Source organism: Prionailurus bengalensis, chromosome A2, assembly GCF_016509475.1.
Source record: "Prionailurus bengalensis isolate Pbe53 chromosome A2, Fcat_Pben_1.1_paternal_pri, whole genome shotgun sequence".
NCBI lineage: Eukaryota > Metazoa > Chordata > Mammalia > Carnivora > Felidae > Prionailurus > Prionailurus bengalensis.
Window position 1 is genome coordinate 59,703,260 of NC_057348.1, and position 27,276 is coordinate 59,730,535.

Genomic DNA, 27,276 nt, shown 5'->3' on the forward strand with positions numbered 1-27,276 from the left:
AGTCTGAACCTCTGGGGGAGGGTCTTGCTGAGCAATGGCTGAGTGCTGGCTTGCCCATGAAAAAGTTCGTGGGATCACACAGCAGCAAAGGTTTGGAGATTATGGTAAATCACAATACACAGCTGGTGCCAGGTTTTACCACACTCTGGTGTCTTTGTTCTAATATCAGCAAATGTGGCTGTTCTCCGGGGTCTGCTGGGACCTTTGCCTATGGAGAGTCAATATGGCTTCTACAAAATGACCTCCATGCAGGGGAAGGACTTTTCCCCATGTGGTCCATGGGCCCCTTGGACCTCGCAGCCTGCTTCTGGGGACTCACCTTGTTTCCTCACCAGAACACCACTGGGTATTGAGCTCCAGAATTTCCGACTCTGCACTCCCCTATTTATAGAGTCCTAATGGTATTGAAACCCTCTTCTTTCTCACTGTCAGTGGTTTTGGGAAACAGATTCTTATTCAGTCCCTTGTGACTGTTTCCACTCTTTCTCTTTCTCTCCAGCACTTTGGCAGTACTCTCCCATTATACCACACTCTCCCCCCACCCTTCTCTGTCCTCTCTCTGCAGAAACAGCTCCCTACCCTCCATGGCTTCTCTCTCTCCCAGTTCACCTCTCTGGAGTGTGTACCTGCTGAATTCTGAGGCTCAAGTTATGCAGATTGTTGTGTTAATCCTCAGATCAATTTCCTAGGTGTGCAAAATGATTTGGAGCTGATCTAGCTGCATTTCAGAAGCCGAGAACTTCCATGGTGCTCAGCCATCTTGGCCCCCTTTAAAACTGTCCTTCAGTGGAGATTTATCTGATGTTTTCCCTCATAATTAGTAAGGGATATGGGTTTGGGGAAATACAGAGATAAAGTGGCATTTTTCTCACATATAAAGGGAGCATGCTATCAACATGACGTATCACTGTTGATGTTGACCATAATCACCTGGCTGAGTTCATATTTGTCGGGTGTCTGTATTGTGAACTTACTCTTTTCCTCCCATTTCCTTATTGTATTCTTTGGAAGGAAGCTACTATATGCAGCCCGTGTTCAAGGCTCCTGAAAACAAGAGTATTTACCTAAATTATTTAAAATTCTTCTGCATGGAGAGTTGTCTCTCTTCCCCCATTTATTTATTTATTCAGTCATTTATTTATAACAGTATGGAGTTAGAGATATTTTTCTTATACTTGGGTTAAATCCAATACTAATTTATTTATTTTTTCCCTCAGATTGTTTAAGCTTTGTCTATTGAAAACTCTTTCAGTTGTATCTTATATACATTTGACATACCCCCATCCTTTTACAAACTCTTCCTTACTTTGTGGCACTACAAGATGTTCTTGTATATTCCCTGCCACAGCCCTGGAATCAAGCATTTCTCCTAGGATTCTTGTTTCCTTTTATTGGAGAATGGAATTAGAAACCAAGATATGGGTGCTAAGTGTGCTCATTTTCACTCGTGTGCTATTGCTTCTTGGCTCTCCCAGCTGACAGAGCAGAAAATATATCTATACCTATCATTCTCTCTCTATATGCATGTATATCTACATATCTATATTTATGTATCTGTATTCCCCCCCTCTATATCTAGTATATATCTGTGTCTATAAACATGAGGGTGTCAGGGTCTCCAAGACAAAGCAAGTAATGTCAACAAATTTCCTCAATTTTTGTTTTTCTGAGAAAGTCTTTCTTTTTCTTTCACTTAAAAACATTTTTTAAAGTTTATTTATTTTGAGAGGGAGAGAGAGCAAGAGCAGGTGAGAAGCAGAGAGGGAGAGAGAGAATCGCAAAGCAGGCTCCACGCTGGCAGTAGAGAGCCCATTGTGGGGCTCAGTCTTACCAACCATGAGATCGTGACCTGAGCCAAGAGTCAGACGCTTAACTGACTGAGCCACCCAAGTGCCCCTTATTTCACTTTTTAAGAATAATTTTGCTGCCAAGGTGCCTGGTGACTCAGTTAAGCTCCCAAATCTTGATTTTGGTTCAGATTATGATTTCATGGTTTCATGAGACTGTGCCCCACATCTGGCTTTGCATCGATAGTACAGAGCCTGCTTAGGATTCTCTCTCTCCCTCTCTCTCTCTGCCTCTCCCCTGCTCATGCATGTGTACTCTTTCTCTCAAATAAATAAATAAATAAATAAATATTTAAAAAACAAAAGAATAATCTTGCTGGATACAGAATTCTATGTTGACTTCTTCTTTTAATACTCTAGATAGTTCACTCCATTCTCTTCTTACTGGCATGGTTTCTGAAGAGAAGCCCAATGTAAATATCATTCTTGTTCTTCTGTAAGTAAGATTCTCATTCCTCTGATTTCTTACAAGATTTTCTCTTTATCTTTGATTTTCTACAGTTTGAATAGGGTGTGCTTATGTAGATATATAGTGTTTTTTTTTAAAATACTACTTTGTGTTCTTTGAGCTTCCTGCATCTGTGATTTAATGTCTCTCTAGTTTTGGAAAATTCTCAGCAATTATTACTTCAAACATTTCTTTGATTCCTTTCTCACTTTTCCTTCCAATATTCCAATTATGTTTACGTTATTCCTTTAGTAATTGTCTCACAGTTTTGGACATTCTGCTCTTTTGCATTCCTTCTTTTTGCGTTTTGGTTTTAGAAGTTCCTATTGACTTGTCTTCGCACTTACTGATTCTTTTCTTCCTTGTGTTCAATCTACTGGTGAATCCCTCAAAGGCATTCCTCATTTATTACTGTGCTTATTTCTAGCATTTCCTTTTAATTCTTTCTTAAAGTCTCCATATCTCTGCTTACATTACTACTCCTTTCTTACATGTTGTCCACTTTTCCCATTAAAGCCCTTATCATATTGAGCATATTTATCTTTAACTCCCCAGTATAATACCCAAATCTCTGCCATATTTGAGTCTGGGTCTCATCCTTTCTTGGTCCCTTCTGACTGCTTATTTTTACTTTTAGTATGCCTTGTAATTTTCTGTTGAAAGGTGGACATACTATATTGAGTAATGGAAACGAGTAGATAGGCCTTTACTGTGAGGTTTTATGTTTATCTGGTTAGGGGTTAGGCTGTGTTATAGTTGTAGGTGTCAAAGAATAAAACTTCTAGCATCTTTGTGTGTTCTCTCTTGTCTTTGGGTTTTCCTAGAGACTAAAGAGAATCTGCCTTCTTTTCACAACAACCCCCTATTATTTTGCAGGAGCACTCTTGATACAGAGTTAAGATGTGGTATGAAAGGAAGCCTTAGATAGTTGTATGATTAGGTCTCAGTCTTTTAGTGAGTCTGTCTCCCTGTGATGTGACCTTCACAAGTATCTTTCAGTCTTTCTCTACTCTGGTGTTGCAGGAAAGGTAGAGAGGGCCAGAGGTGGGTATTACCCTTCCCTCAGGTTGGTTAACTTCTAATAAAACAGTTTCTCTTGAGGGTAGGCCTTGTTAAGAGCAGAATGCTGTGGGGGTATTTCAAAATGACTACTTTCCCCTCCTCCTGCCAGAAGCACTAAGGGATTTGCCTCCGATCTTCCCCTGAGAACCTGATGTGTGACTCCTAGAGGTAAAACTCACAAAATCATGGGGTCCCTCATAAGACCAGACCCCAAGAATTTTTAATTCTCAACTAGTTCTCTATTTAGTTTTATTTATTTCTCAACAATTTTAATTCTCAATTAGTTCACATGATGCTTCCAGCAATTTTAAAGTGTTCCCGTCAGCAGCTTCTACTTGTGCATTTCTGCTCAAGCAAGCTGTGTTTTTCTGCCTCTCCAGTGTTGGGGGCAGCACTCTGCCCTGTGACCTCAATTCTCTTGTGGATCTAAGAAGAGTTTTGATTTACAGTTTTTTCTTCTTGTGAGAATGGGAGTGAGGACCTCCAAACTCTTTACATGCTGGACTGAAATCTGGAAGGCTAGCAATCAATCGCCTCTAGATCATGAAAACAACATGGCTTATGCTCAGCACTTGCCTTGCTTTGGGGAGTCCTTTTGGTAAGTGCAAGGCATTGGGTGTCTAGATGGCTAGCGTTAAGGAAATACCTTAGGTGCTGATTCTCTGGAGACACGGTGTAAAGACCTGTATTGTCATAATTCATTGCTGGAAGAAATAAGCATGTCCTTTGTGACTCCACTGGGAGACAGTCCTTGGTATCTTGCATCTGGCTTCCTCCTGGCTTTGATCATATGCCTTCTTTTGCTAGTTTTCCCTTATTTCCTTTCCTTGTAATAAATCTTAGTGAGAAGTATGATTACATAGTGAGTTCTGTGAGCTGTCTTGGTGGATCAGTGGGACTGGGTATGAAAAAAACAAAACAAAACAAAACATAGGAAAACAAACATGTTGGGATTTTAATAGAAGTGTCATTGAAACTGAAGATCACTTTGGGTAGTGATTCATCTGAACAATATTAAATCTTCTAATTCATGAAAATGGAGATTTTTTTCATTTTATTCAGGCCCTTTAAAATTTCTTTCTTATAGTTCTCAGTGCACAACTCTGTTTTCTCCTGAGTTACTTTATTGCTATTATATTCCTCTTGATGCTATTATAAATGAAATTGTTTCCTTAATTTCTTTTTTGTAGTGTTCAGTGCTAATGTATAGAAATGCAACTGATTTTCATGTATTGCTTTTATATCCTGCAACATTGCTGAGTTTGCTTATTGGCTCCAATAATATGTCAAGTTGTTTTAAAAAAATTATAATATGTCAGGGGTGTTTTTTTTGGTGTGAAATCTTTGCAAGTGTGTGTTCTGATAAAACTTTATTTATAAAAACAGGCTGAGGCTAACTAATTTCTGCTTTAAACCAAAAACCTGGGGGTAATTTGCTGTGACTATGCATAGAGACACTGAGGACGCAACCCAGTTGTGCTTATTATGTGAGCAAATAAGTCCTTTCTTCCTCCTTTACTGCCTTTTCTTGCTTCATAGCTTAAAAGCAGTTTTATTAATTTTCCTTTATTTAATAAAAATGTAAATATTTAAGGTATGCAATAGTATGCTCTGATATATATAGTGAAATGATCATTACAATCAAACTAATTAACATATCCATCTCACATAGTCACTTTTATTTTTTGGCAGTGAGAGCATCTGAGAATTACTTTTTTCTTTAATTTTTTAAAACATTTATTTATTTTTGAGAGACAGAAAGAAACAGAGCATTGAGCAGGAGAGGGGTAGAGGGAGAGAGAGAGATGAACCCAAAGCAGGCTCTAGGCTCTGAGCTGTCAGCACAGAACCTGACATGTGACTTGAACCCACAAACTGTGAGATCATGACCTGAGCTGAAGTTGGACACTTAACCAACTGAGCCACCCAGGGGCCCCTGAGAGCTACTCTTTTACCAAATTTCTAGTACACAGTACAATATTATTAACTATAGTCAACTTGATGTACATTATATCTCTAGAACTTGTTCACCCTGTATAACTGAAACCTTGCCCCCTTGACCATAAGGTAAACCATCCTTGCAACTGTGAATTCCACTTATTCACAGTGAATTCAGCTTACTAGTATTTTGTTGAGGATTTTTGCATTTTTATTCATAAGGAATATTGGCCTGAAATTTCCTTTTCTTGTAGTGTCTTTTTCTGGCTTTGGTATCAGGGTATTTTTGGCCTCATCAAATTAGTCAGGAAGTGTTCCTTCTTCAATCCTTCTGGGGGGGGGGATGATTTTGAGAAGGATTGGTGAAGCCATTCAGCCCTGGGCTTTCTTTGTTGGGTGGTTTTGTGATTATTGATTTAATTTCTTTAGTAGTTACAGGTCTATTCAGATTTTCTACTTCATGAGTTAGTTTATGTAGATTGCATGTTTCTAGCAATTTGTCCATTTAATCTAGGTAATCAATTTTTTTTTTTGCTGTATAATGTATCACAATATTCTCTTATCCTTTTTATTTCTGTAAAATTGGCATAAGCACTTTCATTTCTGATTCTGGTAATTTAAGTCTTTTTCTATTTTTCTTTTTCTTGGTCAGTCAGATTCGTCAATTTTGTTGATTTTTGATTTTCTGTATTGTCCTTTTATTCTCTAGTTTATCTATATCTGCTCTAATCTTTATTATTTCCTTCCTTCTACTTGCTTTGAGTTTCGGTTACTCTTTTAAAAAATTCCTTAAGATGTACAATTAAGATATTGACTTGAGATCTTTTTCAATGTATGCATTTACAGTTACAGATTTCTGTCTGTACTACCTTTGTTACAATCCATAAGTTTTGGCATGTTGTGTTTTTGTTTTTCTTTGACTAAAGGTATTTTCATTTTCTTTGTGATTTCTTCTTTCACCCATTGGTTGTTTAAGGGCATGCCATTCAATTTCCACATATTTGTAAATTTTCCAATTTTTCTTCTGCTACTGATTTCTAGTTGCATTCCACTCGTGATCAGAAAAGATGTTTTATGAGATTTAAATCTTTTAAAATTTATTAAGACTTATTGTGTATCCTGGGGAACCTGGTGGTTCAGTTGGTTAGGCATCCCACTTTGGCTCAGGTCATGATCTCTCAGTTGGTGGGTTTGAGCACCACACTGGGCTCTGTGCTGACAGCTCAGAGCCTGGAGCCTTCTTCAGATACTGTGTCTCCCTCTCTCTGTACCCCTCCCCTGTTTCACTCTGTCTCACTCTCTCTCTCTCACACACACACACAAATAAACATTAAGGGAAAAAACAACAAAAAGACTTATTGTGTAGCCTAACAAATAGTTTATCCTGGAGAATATCCCATGTGTACTTGAGAAGAATGTGCATTCTGCTCTTCTTGGGTAGAGTATTCTGTATATGTCCGTTCTGTATGTGTATAATTGGTTTATAGTGTCGTTTAATTATTGAAAGATGGGCATTTTAGTCTCCAACTACTATTATAGAAAATTCTCTTTTTTCTTTCTGTTTTTGCTATATATATTTCAGGGGCTGTGTTGTTGGTGCCTGTATGTTTATAATTGTTATATTCTCTTGCTATGTTGAACCTTTTATTAATAGTCTCTGTTTCACATAACCCATTTTTATATACAGTCTATTTTTTTCTGACAGTAATATAGCAACCCAGCTGCCTTTTGGTTAGTCTTTGCATGAGATACCTTTTCCATCTTTTTGCTTTGAATTTTTTGTGTGTACTTACATCTAAAGTGAATATCTAGCAGCATCTGGATGGATGATGTATTTTATCCAACTTTTCAATGTATGTTTTTAATAGAGTTATTTTCATTTAACCAGATTACTGGTAAAGAAGGATTTACTTCTCTTTACCTATTTGTTTTGGGTATGTCTTTTATGCTTTTTGTTTCTCAGTTTTTTTATTACTGCCCTCCCTTTTCTGGGTAGTGTGCCACTTTGATTCCCTTTTTTTTTTTTTTTTTTTTTTTATTTATTTATTTATTTATTTTTTTTTTCTGAAATTTATTGACAAATTGGTTTCCATACAACACCCAGTGCTCATCCCAAAAGGTGCCCTCCTCAATACCCATCACCCACCCTCTCCTCCCTCCCACCCCCCATCAACCCTCAGTTTGTTCTCAGTTTTTAACAGTCTCTTATGCTTTGGCTCTCTCCCATTCTAACCTCTTTTTTTTTTTTTTTCCTTCCCCTCCCCCATGGGTTCCTGTTAAGTTTCTCAGGATCCACATAAGAGTGAGACCATATGGTATCTGTCTTTCTCTGTATGGCTTATTTCACTTAGCATCACACTCTCCAGTTCCATCCACGTTGCTACAAAAGGCCATATTTCATTTTTTCTCATTGCCATGTAATATTCCATTGTGTATATAAACCACAATTTCTTTATCCATTCATCAGTTGATGGACATTTAGGCTCTTTCCATAATTTGGCTATTGTTGAGAGTGCTGCTATGAACATTGGGGTACAAGTGGCCCTATGCATCAGTGCTCCTGTATCCCTTGGATAAATTCCTAGCAGTGCTATTGCTGGGTCATAGGGTAGGTCTATTTTTAATTTTCTGAGGAACCTCCACACTGCTTTCCAGAGCGGCTGCACCAATTTGCATTCCCACCAACAGTGCAAGAGGGTTCCCGTTTCTCCACATCCTCTCCAGCATCTATAGTCTCCTGATTTGTTCATTTTGGCCACTCTGACTGGCGTGAGGTGATACCTGAGTGTGGTTTTGATTTGTATTTCCCTGATAAGGAGCGACGCTGAACATCTTTTCATGTGTCTGTTGGCCATCCGGATGTCTTCTTTAGAGAAGTGTCTATTCATGTTTTCTGCCCATTTCTTCACTGGGTTATTTGTTTTTTGGGTGTGGAGTTTGGTGAGCTCTTTATAGATTTTGGATACTAGCCCTTTGTCCGATATGTCATTTGCAAATATCTTTTCCCATTCCGTTGGTTGCCTTTTAGTTTTGTTGGTTGTTTCCTTTGCTGTGCAGAAGCTTTTTATCTTCATAAGGTCCCAGTAATTCACTTTTGCTTTTAATTCCCTTGCCTTTGGGGATGTGTCGAGTAAGAGATTGCTACGGCTGAGGTCAGAGAGGTCTTTTCCTGCTTTCTCCTCTAAGGTTTTGATGGTTTCCTGTCTCACATTTAGGTCCTTTATCCATTTTGAGTTTATTTTTGTGAATGGTGTGAGAAAGTGGTCTAGTTTCAACCTTCTGCATGTTGCTGTCCAGTTCTCCCAGCACCATTTGTTAAAGAGGCTGTCTTTTTTCCATTGGATGTTCTTTCCTGCTTTGTCAAAGATGAGTTGGCCATACGTTTGTGGGTCTAGTTCTGGGGTTTCTATTCTATTCCATTGGTCTATGTGTCTGTTTTGGTGCCAATACCATGCTGTCTTGATGATGACAGCTTTGTAGTAGAGGCTAAAGTCTGGGATTGTGATGCCTCCTGCTTTGGTCTTCTTCTTCAAAATTCCTTTGGCTATTCGGGGCCTTTTGTGGTTCCATATGAATTTTAGGATTGCTTGTTCTAGTTTCGAGAAGAATGCTGGTGCAATTTTGATTGGGATTGCATTGAATGTGTAGATAGCTTTGGGTAGTATTGACATTTTGACAATATTTATTTTTCCAATCCATGAGCAGGGAATGTCTTTCCATTTCTTTAAATCTTCTTCAATTTCCTTCAGAAGCTTTCTATAGTTTTCAGCATACAGATCCTTTACATCTTTGGTTAGATTTATTCCTAGGTATTTTATGCTTCTTGGTGCAATTGTGAATGGGATCAGTTTCTTTATTTGTCTTTCTGTTGCTTCATTGTTAGTGTATAAGAATGCAACTGATTTCTGTACATTGATTTTGTATCCTGCAACTTTGCTGAATTCCTGTATCAGTTCTAGCAGACTTTTGGTGGAGTCTATCGGATTTTCCATGTATAATATCATGTCATCTGCAAAAAGCGAAAGCTTGACTTCATCTTTGCCAATTTTGATGCCTTTGATTTCCTTTTGTTGTCTGATTGCTGATGCTAGAACTTCCAGCACTATGTTAAACAGCAGCGGTGAGAGTGGGCATCCTTGTCGTGTTCCTGATCTCAGGGAAAAAGCTTTCAGTTTTTCCCCGTTGAGGATGATGTTAGCTGTGGGCTTTTCATAAATGGCTTTTATGATCTTTAAGTATGTTCCTTCTATCCCGACTTTCTCAAGGGTTTTTATTAAGAAAGGGTGCTGGATTTTGTCGAAGGCCTTTTCTGCATCGATTGACAGGATCATATGGTTCTTCTCTCTTTTTTTGTTAATGTGATGTATCACGTTGATTGATTTGCGAATGTTGAACCAGCCCTGCATCCCAGGAATGAATCCCACTTGATCATGGTGAATAATTCTTTTTATATGCCGTTGAATTCGATTTGCTAGTATCTTATTGAGAATTTTTGCATCCATATTCATCAGGGATATTGGCCTGTAGTTCTCTTTTTTTACTGGGTCTCTGTCTGGTTTAGGAATCAAAGTAATACTGGCTTCATAGAATGAGTCTGGAAGTTTTCCTTCCCTTTCTATTTCTTGGAATAGCTTGAGAAGGATAGGTATTATCTCTGCTTTAAACGTCTGGTAGAACTCCCCTGGGAAGCCATCTGGTCCTGGACTCTTATTTGTTGGGAGATTTTTGATAACCGATTCAATTTCTTCGCTGGTTATGGGTCTGTTCAAGCTTTCTATTTCCTCCTGATTGAGTTTTGGAAGCGTGTGGGTGTTCAGGAATTCGTCCATTTCTTCCAGGTTGTCCAATTTGTTGGCATATAAGTTTTCATAGTATTCCCTGATAATTGTTTGTATCTCTGAGGGATTGGTTGTAATAATTCCATTTTCATTCATGATTTTATCTATTTGGGTCATCTCCCTTTTCTTTTTGAGAAGCCTGGCTAGAGGTTTGTCAATTTTGTTTATTTTTTCAAAAAACCAACTCTTGGTTTCGTTGATCTGCTCTACAGTTTTTTTAGTTTCTATATTGTTTATTTCTGCTCTGATCTTTATTATTTCTCTTCTTCTGCTGGGCTTAGGCTGCCTTTGCTGTTCTGCTTCTAGTTCCTTTAGGTGTGCTGTTAGATTTTGTATTTGGGATTTTTCTTGTTTCTTGAGATAGGCCTGGATTGCAATGTATTTTCCTCTCAGGACTGCCTTTGCTGCGTCCCAAAGCGTTTGGATTGTTGTATTTTCATTTTCGTTTGTTTCCATATATTTTTTAATTTCTTCTCTAATTGCCTGGTTGACCCACTCATTCGTTAGTAGGGTGTTCTTTAACCTCCATGCTTTTGGAGGTTTTCCAGACTTTTTCCTGTGGTTGATTTCAAGCTTCATGGCATTGTGGTCTGAAAGTAAGCATGGTATAATTTCAATTCTTGTAAACTTATGAAGGGCTGTTTTGTGACCCAGTATATGATCTATCTTGGAGAATGTTCCATGTGCACTCGAGAAGAAAGTATATTCTGTTGCTTTGGGATGCAGAGTTCTAAATATATCTGTCAAGTCCATCTCATCCAATGTCTCATTCAGGGCCCTTGTTTCTTTATTGACCGTGTGTCTAGATGATCTATCCATTTCTGTAAGTGGTGTATTAAAGTCCCCTGCAATTACCACATTCTTATCAATAAGGTTGCTTATGTTTATGAGTAATTGTTTTATATATTTGGGGGCTCCGGTATTCGGTGCATAGACATTGATAATTGTTAGCTCTTCCTGATGGATAGACCCTGTAACTATTATATAATGTCCTTCTTCATCTCTTGTTACAGCCTTTAATTTAAAGTCTAGTTTGTCTGATATAAGTATGGCTACTCCAGCTTTCTTTTGGCTTCCAGTCGCATGATAAATAGTTCTCCATCCCCTCACTCTCAATCTAAAGGTGTCCTCAGGTCTAAAATGAGTCTCTTGTAGACAGCAAATAGATGGGTCTTGTTTTTTTATCCATTCTGATACCCTATGTCTTTTGGTTGGCGCATTTAATCCATTTACATTCAGTGTTATTATAGAAAGATACGGGTTTAGAGTCATTGTGATGTCTGTATGTTTTATGCTTATAGTGATGTCTCTGGGACTTTGTCTCACAGGGTCCCCCTTAGGATCTCTTGTAGGGCTGGTTTAGTGGTGACAAATTCCTTCAGTTTTTGTTTGTTTGGGAAGACCTTTATCTCTCCTTCTATTCTAAATGACAGACTTGCTGGATAAAGGATTCTTGGCTGCATATTTTTTCTGTCTAGCACCCTGAAAATCTCTTGCCAATTCTTTCTGGCCTGCCAAGTTTCAAAAGAGAGATCAGTCACGAGTCTTATAGGTCTCCCTTTATATGTGAGGGCACGTTTACCCCTTGCTGCTTTCAGAATTTTCTCTTTATCCTTGTATTTTGCCAGTTTCACTATGATATGTCGTGCAGAAGATCGATTCAAGTTACGTCTGAAGGGAGTTCTCTGTGCCTCTTGGATTTCAATGCCTTTTTCCTTCCCCAGTTCAGGGAAGTTCTCAGCTATGATTTCTTCAAGTACCCCTTCAGCACCTTTCCCTCTCTCTTCCTCCTCTGGGATACCAATTATGCGTATATTATTTCTTTTTAGTGTATCACTTAATTCTCTAATTTTCCCCTCATACTCCTGGATTTTTTTATCTCTCTTTTTCTCAGCTTCCTCTTTTTCCATAACTTTATCTTCTAGTTCACCTATTCTCTCCTCTGCCTCTTCAAGCCGAGCTGTGGTGGTTTCCATTTTGTTATGCATTTCGTTTAAAGCGTTTTTCAGCTCCTCGTGACTGTTCCTTAGTCCCTTGATCTCTGTAGCAAGAGATTCTCTGCTGTCCTGTATACTGTTTTCAAGCCCAGCGATTAATTTTATGACTATTATTCTAAATTCACTTTCTGTTATATTATTTAAATCCTTTTTGATCAGCTCATTAGCTGTTGTTATTTCCTGGAGATTCTTCTGAGGGGAGTTCTTCCGCTTGGTCATTTTGGATAGTCCCTGGCGTGGTGAGGACCTGCAGGGCACTTCCCCTGTGCTGTGGTGTATAACTGGAGTTGGTGGGCGGGGCCGCAGTCAGACCTGATGTCTGCCCCCAGCCCACCGCTGGGGCCACAGTCAGACTGGTGTGTGCCTTCTCTTCCCCTCTCCTAGGGGCGGGATTCACTGTGGGGTGGTGTGGCTCGTCTGGGCTACTTGCACCCTGCCAGGCTTGTGATGCTGGGGATCTGGCGTATTAGCTGGGGTGGGTAGGCAAGGTGCTCGGGGGCAGGAGGGGCAGGCTTAGATCGCTTCTCCTTAGGTGATCCACTTCAGGAGGGGCCCTGTGGCAGCGGGAGGGAGTCAGATCCGCTGCCGGAGGTTTGGCTCCGCAGAAGCGCAGAGTTGGGTGTTTGCGCGGAGCGAGCAAGTTCCCTGGCAGGAACCGGTTCCCTTTGGGATTTCGGCTGGGGGATGGGCGGGGGAAATGGCGCTGGCGAGCGCCTTTGTTCCCCACCAAACTGAGCTCTGTTGTCAGGGGGCTCAGCAGCTCTCCCTCCCTTTGTCCTCCAGCCTTCCCGCTTTCCGAGCAGAGCTGTTAATTTCTGACCTCCCAGACGCTAAGTCGCGCTTGCTGTCGGAACACAGTCCGCCAGGCCCCTCCGCTTTTGCAAGCCCGACTCGGGGGCTCTGCTTGGCCGGCGAGCCGCCCCTCCGCCCCGGCTCCCTCCCGCCAGTCCGTGGAGCGCGCACCGCCTCGCCGCCCTTCCTACCCTCTTCCGTGGGCCTCTCGTCTGCGTTTGGCTCCGGCGACTCTGTTCTGCTAATCCTCTGGCGGTTTTCTGGGTTATTTAGGCAGGTGTAGATGGAATCTAAGTGATCAGCAGGACGTGCGGTGAGCCCAGCGTCCTCCTAAGCCGCCATCTTGCCGCAACTCTTGATTCCCTTTTTAACAGTTATTTCTTAATTACCTTAGAGATTACAATTAACATATTACAGTGTAATTTAAATAATATCAACTTAGTTTCAATAGTATATACTCTAATCCTATATATCTCTGTTCCTACCCCAACTATTATTGTCACAGATGATATCTCTATGCACTGCATAGCCATTAATATTGACTTAAAATGATTGTGTTCTGCATTTGGCTATTATATAGGAAAAAGAGAGTAGTTGCAAACCATACCAAAAGTACAGTAATACTGGCTTTCATATTTACCCATGTGGTTACCTTTACCAGTGTTCTTTACTTTTTTCTTATTACTTTGAATTACTCTTCAGTGTCCTTTCATTTCAGCCTGAAAGGTTCTCTTTAGTGTTTCTTTTTTAAATTAACTTTTTAAAAGTTTTTTAAAATTTATTTGTTTATTTTTTTAACAGGAAGTTTAAAAAAATTTTTTTTAATATGAAAAAATATGGAACGCTTCACAAATTTGCGTGTCATCCTTGCACAGGGGCCATGCTAATCTTCTCTGTATCATTCCAATTTTAGGATATGTGCTGCTGAAGTGAGCACTAAAATTTATTTTTGAGAGAAAGTGAGAGTGGGGGAGGGACAGAGAGAGAGAGGGAAAGAGAGAATCCCAAGCAGGCTCCACACTGTCAATGCAGAGCCCGACGTGGTCTCAAATCCACAAGCCATGAGATCCTGACCTGAGCCAAAGTTGGCGCTCAACTGACTGAGCCACTCAGGCTCCCCAAGGGAAATCAACTTTTAATTTTAGGGAAGATCCTTTGTAGGTATGAGTTCGTTTTCTCTTACTATTTTCCAAATTCCTTATTTGTCTTTGGGTTTCAACAAATTGACTGTAATGTGTTGTGGCATAACTCTCTTTGAGTTTATCCTCCTTAGAATTGATGGATGTATATATTCATGTGTTTCCTCAGACTTGAGAACTTTTGGGACATTATTTCTTCAAATATTTTTTCAGCCCTTCCTATCTCTCTTCTTTGGAACTCCTAAAATGAGAATGTTGATGAGTTTGATGGTGTCCCACAGACTCTATTCATTTTTATTCATTCTTTTTTCCTTCTTTTCTTCATACTGGATAATTTCAAGTTCAGCAGTCCTTTCTTCTGTTTGGTCAAATCTGATTTGAACCTCCCTAGTGAGTTTTTTATTTTAGTTATTGTATTCGTCAGCTTGAGAATTTGTTTGGTTTATTATTAAAATTTCTATGTCTTTATTGATATTCTCATTTTTTCTTACATCATTTTCCTTATTCCCTTTACTGTTTCTCCAGGGTTTCCTTTAAATCATTGTACATCTTTAAGATAGTTGATTAAATATCTTTGACTAATAATTCTAATATCTGGTTTTACTAAGGATGATTGCTTCCAAATTCTTTTATTTTTACTGCAAATCAGCTATATTTGCCTGTTTCTTTGTATGTTTTACTATTTTTTGTTCAAAACTGGACATTTTGAGTGTTATGTTGTATAATTCTGAGAATGTATCCTCTCAGTCCTCAGTAATTGCTAAGTCTTGCTTGTGGAGGGTTTCATTTATCCGTTTGTGACTTTTCCCAACTTTTTTTCTTTTGTAAAGTGTGTATTCCTCATTGTATGTAGTAATTGAAGTTTCTGTTTTGTTATCTCTGTGATCAGCCAGTGGCCTAGCAAGGATTTTCTTAAATGTCTGACTCCCAAAAGAGGGGGGAAAGTACTGTCTTTTAAAATCTCCTGGAAGTTGCTTCAGCCTTTGGGGGTTAAAACTGCAGCTGCCAGTCTTTGTGCTGGCCCCTCAGTGATCAAAAGGAACATCAGCACTCAGAACATACAATCTACATGTAGGGAGGAGAAGGTCCTTACTGCCCACCCTGGCTCCAGAAAGCTGCACCAGGAACAAGTTCAGCTTCCCCCACTGCCTCCTACAGGAGGGATGGGGAGTAACACCTCATGAAATGCTGAAATTTGCTGACATTTACCAACCTATTCATCATTTTCTTCCCTGGGTGTTGCAAATGTTTGACTGACTCTAGAGTTCCAGAATATTTGATTCAGACAATTCTGCCAGCTTAGGAGCTGTTTAGGTGGAGGAATGGATCTTTGGAGCTTCCTACTCTACCGTTTTCTGTCTATATGTAGGTTTTTATTTCTCTTGAGTAAATATCTGAGAGTAAAATGGGAAGAATATGTTTAATTTTTAAGAAACTGCCAAACTGCTCTCCAGCATGGTTTCCAAAGTACCATTTTAAACAATCCCACTAGCAGTGTATGAGAGCTCAGTTGCTCTGCATCTTTCCCAGTGATATGTATGGTCAGACTTTAATTTTAGATATTCTGGTAAGTGTGTAGACATATCCCATTGTCATTTTATTTTTTTTTTTAATTTAAAAAAAAATTTTTTTTTCAACGTTTATTTATTTTTGGGACAGAGAGAGACAGAGCATGAACGGGGGAGGGACACAGAGAGAGGGAGACACAGAATCGGAAACAGGCTCCAGGCTCTGAGCCATCAGCCCAGAGCCTGACGCGGGGCTCGAACTCACGGACCGCGAGATCGTGACCTGGCTGAAGTCGGACGCTTAACCGGCTGCGCCACCCAGGCACCCCCCCCCCCCATTGTCATTTTAATTTGCATTTCCCTAATGATGGGAAATTGTGATGTTGAACATACTTTCATATGCTTTTTTCCATCTGCATTTCTTCTTTGGTGAAGCATCTGTTCAATCTTTTGCCCATTTTTACTTGGATTGTTTCTTTTTTTGTTAGTATTGAAATATGAGAGTTCTTTATATATTCTGAATGAAAGTCCTTTATCAGATATTATTTGGAAATATGTTCCCCCAATCTGTGGTTTGCCTTTTCATTATTTTTATTATTATTATTATTTTAGAGAGTGAGAAAGCAGGGGAGAGAGGCAGAGGGGGAGAAAGAGAGACAGAGGATCTTAAGCAGGCTCCACACAGTGCAGAGCTCGATGTGGGGTTCTATGCCACGGCCCTGGGATCATGACCTGAGCCGAAATCAAGAGTTGGACTCTTAACTGCCTGAGCTGCCCAGGCGCCCCAACCTTTTCATTATTTTAACATATCTTTCAGTGACTATTATTAATCTCTTATTGATTATATCAACATGTAGATTGTCTCATTTGCTTATCAGAAAATAGTAGAAGAGGTATTATTCCAGTTTTGCTGGTGAAGAAACTAAGGCTCAGAGGAGTTTTCCACTTGTGCAAGGTCACATATTAGTAAGTGGTGGAGACACAACTTGAAACTAGGGCCTTCTGAATCCATGGATTGGGCTCTTAGCCCCAGTTCTAGCTTAACACCCACACTTTGGCTGTTAATATGAAGTTCCCTTCTGGGTAAATGTTTGGCACCATAACCTCTGCCACTAGAATGAGGCAGGTCTGCCCAGCCTCTTTCCATGATCCCGCTTTTCCATCTTCTTTTCTCCAGACTGGTTGAGGAAGTGAAGGAGCTGTGTGATGGACTGGAATTAGAAAATGAAGATGTTTACATGGCAACCACCTTTGGGGACTTCATCCAACTATTAGTGAAGAAGCTACGAGGGGACAACAAAGAGAGCGAGTGCATCATTGACTATGTGAGTCCTGGGCCCCTCCACGTGGGCTTGGCTCTGCAGACTTCTCAAACACTCACATCCGTGGATCCACAATGACACATGGGGAAAACCTGGACATCCCAGAAACCAGGGCACTCAAGAGCCTAGCTTCAGTGTCCCAAACTCTCCCTGGTAACCCTGATAGCCTGAGGCTGCCAGTCCAATTAGCCCAGTGCAACAGAGGAAATTTTTGTCTATGGGACAAATTCCGACCCCCAAAGATATGAGAGTAGGATATTAAGAAGTGGCTTTTACAGAGTACTTCTCACCCTCTTTCTCCTTTGGTGGTTTTTCCCAGTAGTTGCCTCCTTGCTGCTGTGGCCCTGGCCCCTACCAGATCACCCTTCCAGGACTCTAGTTCTGCTGGGGGACCCTAGACCCTAGTTCTGGGACCACCACTTCCTCCATTTGTCCTTCTAATCTAGTAATGGCAGGCGCTTGCTGCTGTTATCAATCTCTGGGTTGACTCATGAACTCTCAGCTCTTTCATCACCTGTGCAACCAACTGCATGCATTAAATTCCTTTTGTTGAAATGCCAAAAGAGAGAGAAGAAGGGATGGAGGGAGGAAGCTAGACAGGAAGAGAGGGAGAGAAAGAGACAGAGAATGAGGAATTGGGAACTTTTTCCCAATAAGGGAAACAAGTGATCCTATACATTCAATTTGTATATATGGAAGTGTAATGATGTAATTGCAAATTTATTTTTAAATTTTTAAATGTTTTATTCATTTTTGAGAGAGAGAAAGAGTGTGTGTGTGTGTGTGTGTAAGTGGTGAGGGACAGAGAGGCAGGGGGCAGAGTATCTGAAGTGGGCTCTGTGTTGACCATAAAGAGCCCAATGCAGGGCTTGAACTCACGAATCTTGAGATCACCCAAGCACCCCTGCTAGCTTATTTTTAAAAGAAACTCTTGAAAAATCATCCTGAGGTGTATTGGTAGGCTACGAGCTCCCACAGGAATTATCATTGGGATAGTTTGGAACAAAAGCTGATGAAGAAAGTGTAGGCAGCCAGGATGGATACCAGGTTGGCCTTAGGACTGCAGACAGATGACTGATGAACAGATTTCAGGAGAAGAATGGTGTCCCAGAGGATGCCATTTGGGATGGAATTTCAGGTCTACAGGGAAGTGAGCGATGGGGTTGATGTCATGTCTGGTGACTCACAAGTGTCTGTCTGCCAACTGGCACTTCCTACTTGCAGAGGCCTAGCAACCAGCCTGAGATCACACAGCAGGTAAATGGCAGGACAGGGGTTGCAGGCCAAGCAGCCTGACTTCAGATTCTGTGCTCTTCATCGCTTCTTATTGTTCAGCTGCCACCACTGCCCACATAATAGCTCCCTGAGCCAAGGAAGGCAGCAGAACTGGATTTGGCTAGAGACCTGAGAAGGCCAAGGGGCCTTGAGCCCTGGCCCCTTGGCTATCTGTGTGTGTGTGCATGAGTGTGCACAAGTGTGCATGACTGCACACGCATGTGTGTGCATGAATGGTTATCTATCCATCTCTGAGTGTTTCCTATGTCCTTCTGTGGGTCCGTATCTGCCACTGATGCACATTGTGAAGGATCCACACTGCAGTGAATCCCTGTAAAACTTCCTTTCCCAGGTGGAAAAGGCGGTGAACAAGCTCACCCTCCGAATGCCCCACCAACTCTTCATTGGGGGACTGTTTGTGGATGCTGAGGGTGCCAAGACCTATGAGACCATCAACCCAACAGACGGAAGTGTGAGTGCAGGTTTAGCACCCCCTTCTGCTCTCCTTCCACCTGCCCCCTCCTTGGCCTTTTCTTCTTTCTCATCTACTCCCTCACCTGGTGTCTGGGGACCCCTGCTTAGGGGGCCTCTATTCGCACACAGAATGGTTGTAGTCAGTTTCCAGCCCTCCCTACAGGAATGGCCCAGAGGGGAGCTAGACCAGGAAGGCAGGAGGATTCCAAAGGTCTGGAGCCTGCTTCAGAGATGGACCAGAGCTAAAATCCCCCATGGAAGAAATGAAGCCATTCCCTCCCCCTCCACGCATCAACAACAACCTCAGCATGGGCCTTACCCTCTTGAATATGTGTACAGCCCACTGTTGGGAATTCTTCCTTGAATCTCATGTTTGTCAGACTTTCTTGACTGTGACCCTTTTTTGTCATAACCCAGTATGTGCATATTGTATTCTCACATACACACCTACCTGAAACAACACTTACTCCTACAAGTGTATACTCAGTTTTCCATTCTGCCCTACCTATGGCATCCCTCAGGGCCTGCGGAAAGCACATAGCACACTCAACTGGGTCACTGGAAGGGAGTTTAAAGAAAATAATTGACAAAGGGGTGGACTGGCTGTGGGGACACAAACAAGGGGATACAGTACCCTTGGGCAGAAACATGACCTGTTACCACCTTGAGGCCTATTTGGGGAATCCCAGAAGGGAAGCTGTCTGGACAGGGTTGCCTGGGTGCTGGGCCCTTGGGCAGGGAGGGTGTACCATGCCTTTGGTAACAAGAAGGGTGCTGGCCTTGCACCTCCCACTTCTTCTCTTCCTGGCTTTCCTTTGGCCATGCCCAGGTGTCAGGAGGTGTGGGAACCTGCACTGTAGTGCAAGTGGGCACTGTCAGGACACAGAGCAAGGATGGGGGACAGGAATGGTCCTGTCACCTTCAACATCTAGACTATTTCACTTAAGAAATAGACTTTCTGCCTAGAACTTACCAAATTAATGGGCTTCTGCTCTTGGTTTGACAATGCTAAGCTGATCCTCAGCCTCATAGTTGCAGCCTGAGTCTGTTACTCTATTTGGGCTCAGTGGGCAAATGAAAAGAAGGGTCCTGGTATGTAGAAACACAAGCAAACCTCTTTGAAGGTCCCTAGCTTTCCTCATTGTGCACACCCTTCCATGGCCCTCCTATTTGCCTACTGTCCCCACTGAGCCCTCCCAGGTAGCCAGGGGAGCGGCGGCATGGGGCATCTGTGTACGCGGAGTCCAGGGAGGGCTTCATGGCTCTGCTCCACCATAGGTCATCTGCCAGGTGTCCCTGGCCCAGGTTAGCGATGTTGACAAGGCAGTGGCTGCTGCTAAGGATGCCTTTGAGAATGGATTGTGGGGGAAGATCAGTGCACGGGATCGAGGCCGGCTCCTGTACAGGTGAGAACCCTACAAACTCCTGTCAGCTACTTCACCTTATGTTTGGGTTGGAACTGCATGCTCGGGTATTGCCAGGAGGAAGTTGGGGTCCCAAACAGGTTGTGTGACCAAGGCCTGAGACTCAGAAAAGCTTCTCAGAGGAAGTGGCTTGAGATGCAGGAAGAATTTCACCAGACACAAGTAGCCTTAAGGGAAAAATGTCCTCAGTGGAGGGAACAGTGTGATTGAAGATAAGGAGGCACAAAAGTGAAAGTGCTGATAAGATGGGAGCGGCAAACTGGCAAAGTTAACGGATAGTCCTGGGCAGTCTCAGACATGTACAACACTTCTCTGAGTGGACTGGACCAGAGGAGGGATCACAGCTACTTTATGCAGAAGCCAGCAAGGGAAGGATGGGGTCTGTTCTTCCTGCTGGTCTTTGCTCAGATCTCCCTGACTGCTGGAATCTCACATTTTCCTTTTTTTTCTAAAACCAGGGAAGAAGGGACTCTCTCCCCTTAGCTTCATCAGAAGTATTAGGGAAGGATGTAGAGTTTATCCACTTATGACCATGGGGTGGGAGTGTGGCCTGGAAGAGAGATACTACTCCCCTAGAAATAGGTGGTCCCAATGGGGGAAGTGCAGTTGCCCCCCCCCCCCCAAAGAAGTGGGGTAATGGTTACAGAAGGGAGGGTGCTGCACAGATGAACTAAGCAGTGTCGAAAAGCCTAGTGAACAAGCCAGTTTCAGGAACCTGACTTTTATGCTCCTGGGGAAGCTGTCAGGCATAGAGTCTGGTCATGATGTGGTCCAAATGTACTTGTCATCTGGTGGGAAAGAGGCCCCATCTTGGCCTTGCAGTCAGAATGTCATTTTCTTTCCTATTCAGAGGCCAGAAACACCAGGACAGCCTCCAGCACAGGAAACCAGAGAGAGGGGCCTGTCTAGTTTCCAAATGGAATAGAGATGGTAAGGGTTGGGGCAGGCAAGGGTGCACCCAGCCTGCTCTAACTCAAGTTAGTTTCAAGACCCCTTGAAGAGCCTATCAATTTTAGGAAGCCATTGCCTAGTGACCTAGTGACCCCAGATTAGGCAAAACTGAAACATGCAAGCCCAGGCTGGTGATGCTGAGAGAGGAGCCTTCTGGCCCTGAAGCAGGGACTCCAGAGGTAGATGTTTGCTGACCCAAGAGTGTTTCCCTTGAGCAGTTCTGCTGCCATCTAGTGGCATGTGTCATAATAACACCACCAGCAACATGATAGTGAAGGGTTGGGTGCCTGAACAGCTCTAAGTAGAGACCTGGACTGCTTTGACAGACATCTCAAGCCCAGACCTGAGAACCCCTAGGAACCTGGTCCTGCCTCATGCAACCTCCCAGTCCCCATGGTGGAGGTTCGCCCATTGCTGGCTCAGCAGCCCCTGGTTCAATGAGGAAAATAGACCACCATGGATACATATTATGGAATGCAGAATACATTATAGGGTTCAGACATTATGCAATTGTGGGAGAAGCTGGGAAGAAAGATATAGAAAAGAGAGTTAAAGAAAGTCATTAGACGGGCCCCAAGAACCACTGAGGGACAAGATAGAGCCTCTCAGGAACCTAGAGAGCCAGTGTCCCCAGCTGCCAGAGAGGGACCACCAAGAGCTGGTGGCAGAGTCTGTAGGAAGCTGTCACCTTTTGTTCGGACACTTCCTTAGGTCCACAGACAAGAATCTGGTGGTGGACCAGGCTGCTGGGAGTGAGGCTGAGCCTTGTGGCACCCCACACTTGCCTTTTGCTCATGGCTGTCCTGAGGACCTCTGGGGTGACTTTGGTTGCTTCACTGCCTTCCCCGCCCCTGGTACTTTCTGGGGACAGGATGCTGGAGGCAGAGGTACAGCTCAGCAAAGTTGACAGTGAACAATCCCACTCAGTTCTCACTGAGCTTTCCAAATGGCATGCTCAGGTGATAGTTACTTTAGGGTTTTATGACATGGCCACATCACATGCAGGTGACCTTGTCTGGTAGAATTGGAGGGGTTTGGGGCTGATCAAGGGAAAAGATAGGACTATGAGAAGTAGAAACACAATATAAGCTTCAGGAGGCATCACTCCCATAGTGGGAGACCCTCCAGAGACTATAGTGGGGGGTCTCTACTCAGAATGGGAAGAGTGCAAAGCAACTCTTGGAGGTTGGGGGATCAGAGGGGGGCGGGCTCCCATGTCCTGGCAATGTTGCTCAGCAGCAGAGCAGGGATCTTTGGGTCAGAGGGCTGGGAAGGCAACAGCTGTAAGTGCATAGTCCATCTCTCCAATGATAATAGCTGTCAAGTGGGATTCCCAGGGGATGTAAAGCAAGACTTTAAATAGCTAAAAGTCTGCTTGTTTGGGCTATGTTTAAAATAATTGGATACCTAAATGTGTATCCAGCAAGCTTTTAAGCTGACAGGTCTCACCCTGCAGTGAAGAACCTAGGGGCCAATACACAGAGACCATCTTTGTCTTATTTTTTTTTTTAAGTTTTTTAATGTTTATTTTTGAGAGAGAGAAAGAGACAAGCAAGGGAGGTGCAGAGAGAGAGGGAGACAGAATCCGAAGCAGGCTCCAGGCTCTGAACTGTCAGCACAGAGCCCAATGTGGGGCTTGAACTCGCAAACCTCAAGATCATGACCTGAACCAAAGTTGGATGCTTAACCAACTGAGCCACCCAGGTACCCCTGGCTTATTTATAATATAGATTTATACCTGTGACACATCTCTTTTTCTAGTTGATAGAACCCTAGTCTTTGAAATGCCACAACATGGTGTTTCATTATTTGGTCTATAATCCTTCTCAAAAAGTTATTTACACCTTTGCTGTTCTTAACTAGAGAAGTACCTGGGTGTGTCACTGTGTCTGAAGTAACCATGTGGCTATGCCACTAAATTGCTCATGTCTGTTCAGCCCACAGTTTCACTCACAAGCCTTATGCTACATACTGACTCTGTGCCCAGTGGGTGTAGGAGGTCCAGTAGGGAGCAGGAGACCAAATCCTGTCCCAGGCCTCAGGGAGAGGCAAATAGTCCTGGAATACTCAACTAAGTGAATAACTGTAACAGTCATGCAAGGTTTGAAGAAAGGTAGAGGTTGCTATCAGGACACTAGAGGGATATGTTATTAGTGTAGAGAGGGCAGGAATTAGGGTTGGCTTCCCAGAGAGAGTGTGTACTTGGGGTGTTTAGGCCATCCCATGGCTGAGTACAAGTTTGAGAGCCACTCTGGGTCTGTGGCCTCCACCTTCCTCTGGGCACCCTGTTCCCTGGGCACTCTGCTTTTGGGGCTCCTTTATATCAGAGAAGGGGGCACAGTCCTAATTCCCAGGCTGCCCATAGCAGCACACCCACCAGAATCACAGAGGGCAACTGGATTTCAGAGAGCTAACAAGGAGAGCTGTGTAGATGAACCTTCCCTTGAATCTCTCCCATCATCTCCCCTCCCCCTCCCCTCAGATACCATCCTTGGGGGCACACTCCACTGGATCAGCTGGTGCTTGAAGCTGGACATGCTTTCCCCTCATCAAGGTTGTCCAGAGACAGGGTGACCTTTTTGGATGGTGACCTCCTTACTGCAGAGGCAGAGGGACTGCTTTTGCAGAATCATGTGTGTTATTATAAAGTAGTTAATGCATCCATATTTTATGAAGGAAGAAAGGAAAAGAGAGGAGAGGAGAGAGGGACAGAAGGGCATCATCCTCATACCCATCCAGCAAAGTAAACCTTACTGTCCCATCTCACAGATCAGAAAACCGAGGTCAGCACATCTGAGTGTGACAGAGCTGGGAGTGCAGGGCAGAGGCGCTTGTTCATTGAAGAAGGGCCTCAAAAGAATAAGCAAGGCTGGTCCTGACCTGAGCCCATCTCCCTCCCCTTCTCCACCCCTTGCCCAGGTTGGCAGACCTCATGGAACAGCACCAGGAAGAGCTGGCCACCATCGAGGCTCTGGATGCAGGCGCTGTCTACACACTGGCCCTGAAGACCCACGTGGGCATGTCCATCCAGACCTTCCGCTACTTTGCTGGCTGGTGTGACAAAATTCAGGTGGGGCTGAGGCTCTTACCCACCAAGTGAGAGCTCACACAGGCAAGCTGGCTCAGCAGGAAACTCTAGGGCAGTGTGTTAGCCTACATACTGCATAAAAAATGACCCAGTTTATTGGTTTAAAACAACCCATCAGCTTACATTTCTGCAGATGGGAAGTTCAGGCAGGCTTGGCTGGGTTCCATGCTAGGATTTCACAAGATCAGTGTCTAGGCTGGGCTTTATCTGGAGCTCTGGGGAGACCCTGCCTGCAGGCCTGTTCAGGTGTTGGCAGAACTCAACTCCTGTTGTTGCAGGACCGAAGGTCCAGGTCCTTGCCAGCTTCTGGCCGAGGCTGCTGCAGGCCTCACTCTGGCCCTTGCCACCGCCCACCCCCCCTTGCCTTTCTCAGGCTTGGCATCCCTCTCTCTTAAACTGGAGAAAACTCTGCCTTTATGGAGGTTCCCGAGGTCATGCTGGGGCCATCTGCATCATCTCCCTATCCTCAGGTCAACTGTGCCATTCCACATCTTTGCAGAAGGGGTAGCTCACCATCTCCTGGATCCCAGGGATCAGGATGCGACCTTGGAAGCCATTTCCAGTGGTTTGCCCACCAGAGGCAGGGATGGGTCAACCCTTCCCCAGAGATATCCATTACCAACAGGTTCATTGGGGTCTCTGCCAGAAATGGGCTCCATGCCTCCTATCCTCTCCATGGGGCTGAGAGGTGCAGGTATGATGGCAAGCCCAACTTCTGCTCCTCCTTCTACTGTTGCATCACTGTTGGCTGGAGCCGGTCCCCACCTGGGGCCTCCTGGGCCGGCATAGTCTCTAGAGACAACTTGGCCCCCCACTTCCTCCCTTGTCTGCCCCAGTGTCAAAGCCAGAGGCCTTACCTGTACCAGGACCAGTTTCTTGTCTGAGGATTCTGCCAGTCTCAGTGCAGGAGGCACCTTGCCCCTGATGGCTGCCTGCTCCACCTGTACCTGAAGTCCTCAGATACCCCTGTTGTACATAATCTGGAAGGTTTGTGTCTCTTGCCTGTCTCAGTCATGGGGGTTTCAGGATGCAGACAAGACCCTGTTCCTTTCTGAGCCCCAAGCACAGTCTGGCTGCCCAGGGGGAAGGGGGAAGGAAACAATGGAGCCCCCTATCAGTGACTCCCCTTGTTTGTTCCAGGGCTCCACCATCCCCATCAACCAAGCCAGACCAAACCGCAACCTGACCTTGACCAGGAAGGAGCCTATTGGGTGAGTCACAGCGTTGGGCGAAGACTCGCCACACATTAGGCACTTTTCACGCAATTTGTAGTGTGAGCACTCATCCCCTTTTTACACATCTATCGAATGCTATTTATTCACTAATTACTACATGCCATACATTTCAGGTGCTGGATATACAACAATGATCGAAACTGATGAGAATGCCTGTCCTCAGGGGACTTATATTCTAGAAGATAAAACAGCTTTCATGTCTAAAGTAGCTGCTCTGTGCCAAGCACTATTTCAGTGGCCTTATAAGTATAATTTTACTTAATCCCCACAATAGCCCTGTATCAGTCAGGGTCATAGTGGGAAACAGAGGGTACACCTGAAAAATTGTATCTGCAAAGAGTATAATAATGAATATGCATAAAAATTAAGAACTACACAGAACCAAGGAGCAGTGTAAAAATAATAGAGAAATAGACAAGGATAGGAACCAGTGCTCAACAGGAGACAGACACCTGCCCAATCAACATAGAAAAGACTAGGAATTGGGGAAATTATGTTAAACCCAGACGTGAGGGGCCTTGCCTCACCATCAGATGGTCCAAAGGCCTAGGGAGAGAGAAGCCTTCTCACACTGCCTTTTGGGGTGGGGGGGAGGCGGGCAAAGGATCCACCTTTGTGAAAGGCAACGTGGCAGTGCCTATTCAGTCCCCAAATGTACCCCATCACAGGCATAACTATGGTGGCTCACTGACACAGGTGCACAAGGAGACAACCCCAAGAGCACTCACAGCAGCTGTGCTGGGGCCTTGACAACAAAACCCTGCACAACCCATGCTGAACACTGCAGCCTCCTAACCAGGGCATGGCTTGTGGCTGTGTGAAGGCATGGGACAGAGCTATGGGACCATGAAGAACAGCTCCAGGAGAAACTTGTTTGAGGGAATCACACTGATGAATGCCCTCTAAACTCATCAAATGTGCACCAGAGGCCCAGAGTGGTCAGCACCCAACAGGCATTCCCACCTACCCTGTGCCCCTTACAAGCGTGGGGCCTCTGGGATCCACCAGCAGGGACCTCAAATCCCTGTGGATGGTAGTCAAGGGCACTCAGCTTCCTTGGGAATGTGGGGGTATGTCAGAAGGAGAATGTGTTCAGATGTCATTTGCATTGACAGAAATGAATACAGATGAACACACCAGGTCCTGAAGGACAGGCCTGTTGGTGAGGGCAGCCCCTGTCGGGAGAGTGGGCTGTGGATATAGGAAAACCCTGTCCTGTAGCCCCCAGAGAGGGGGCAGCCTGGGAGGGAAGTGGCACTGAGGGCAGGGGTTCCCACCCAGCCTTTCCCCCAGAGGACACAATATGTAGACAGTGCCCCAGGATAGACCCCAACAACAAGGAACTCCCCTGCCCAGGTGTCAGAGTGTAGAGTGAGAGCCCTGCATAGCCCATGTGCTTGGAGCCCCTTACTTGGGCGCAGGCCTTGAGAAGGGCTGGGCAGGGGGACCAGGGCCCACCTGGCTGCCAGTCACAGGAATTTGCATGGTCACTGCTCTTCCAGATGCCTCCCGAGGAGTCTGTCCCCATCAGACTGAGGAGGACACTAATGCAGAGCCTCCCAGGGAGTTGGGGGACTGGGAAAGTTGTCCCTATATGGGCGGGTTTATGGGTCTGCTAGAGCTGCCATAACAAAGTACTGAAACTAAGAGACTCAAGCAGCACACATCTGTTGCCTCAGCATTCTGGGGCTGGAAGTTCCAGATTCAGGTGTCAGAGTGTTGGTTTCTTCTGAGGGTATGAGGGAGAATCTGCTCCAGGCATCTCCCCCAGCTTCTGGTGGCTTACTGGCAGTCTTGGGTGTTCCCCAATCTCTGCCCTCATGTTCACTTGGTGTCCTCCTTGTGCATGTCTGTCTGTTCACATGGCTCTGTTTTTTGAAGGACATCAGTCCTATTGGGTTAGGTACACACCCTATTTCAGTATGACCTCATCTTACC

General features: G+C 43.8%; 1 protein-coding gene and 1 non-coding gene across 2 annotated transcripts in view; one reads left to right on the plus strand and one right to left on the minus strand.

Moving 5' to 3' along the window:
• ALDH1L1 (aldehyde dehydrogenase 1 family member L1) overlaps positions 1-27,276 on the plus strand; it is a 146,789-nt gene that overhangs the window by 82,034 nt on the left and 37,479 nt on the right. Inside the window, 5 exon segments of the mRNA XM_043588315.1 lie at positions 16,747-16,894; positions 18,519-18,638; positions 19,919-20,046; positions 23,935-24,085; positions 25,244-25,314. Coding sequence (XP_043444250.1) covers positions 16,747-16,894; positions 18,519-18,638; positions 19,919-20,046; positions 23,935-24,085; positions 25,244-25,314 — 618 coding nt within the window.
• On the minus strand, positions 13,753-13,859 carry LOC122488902. The gene has a single exon (XR_006298790.1). It is a non-coding gene; the product is annotated as a U6 spliceosomal RNA (small nuclear RNA).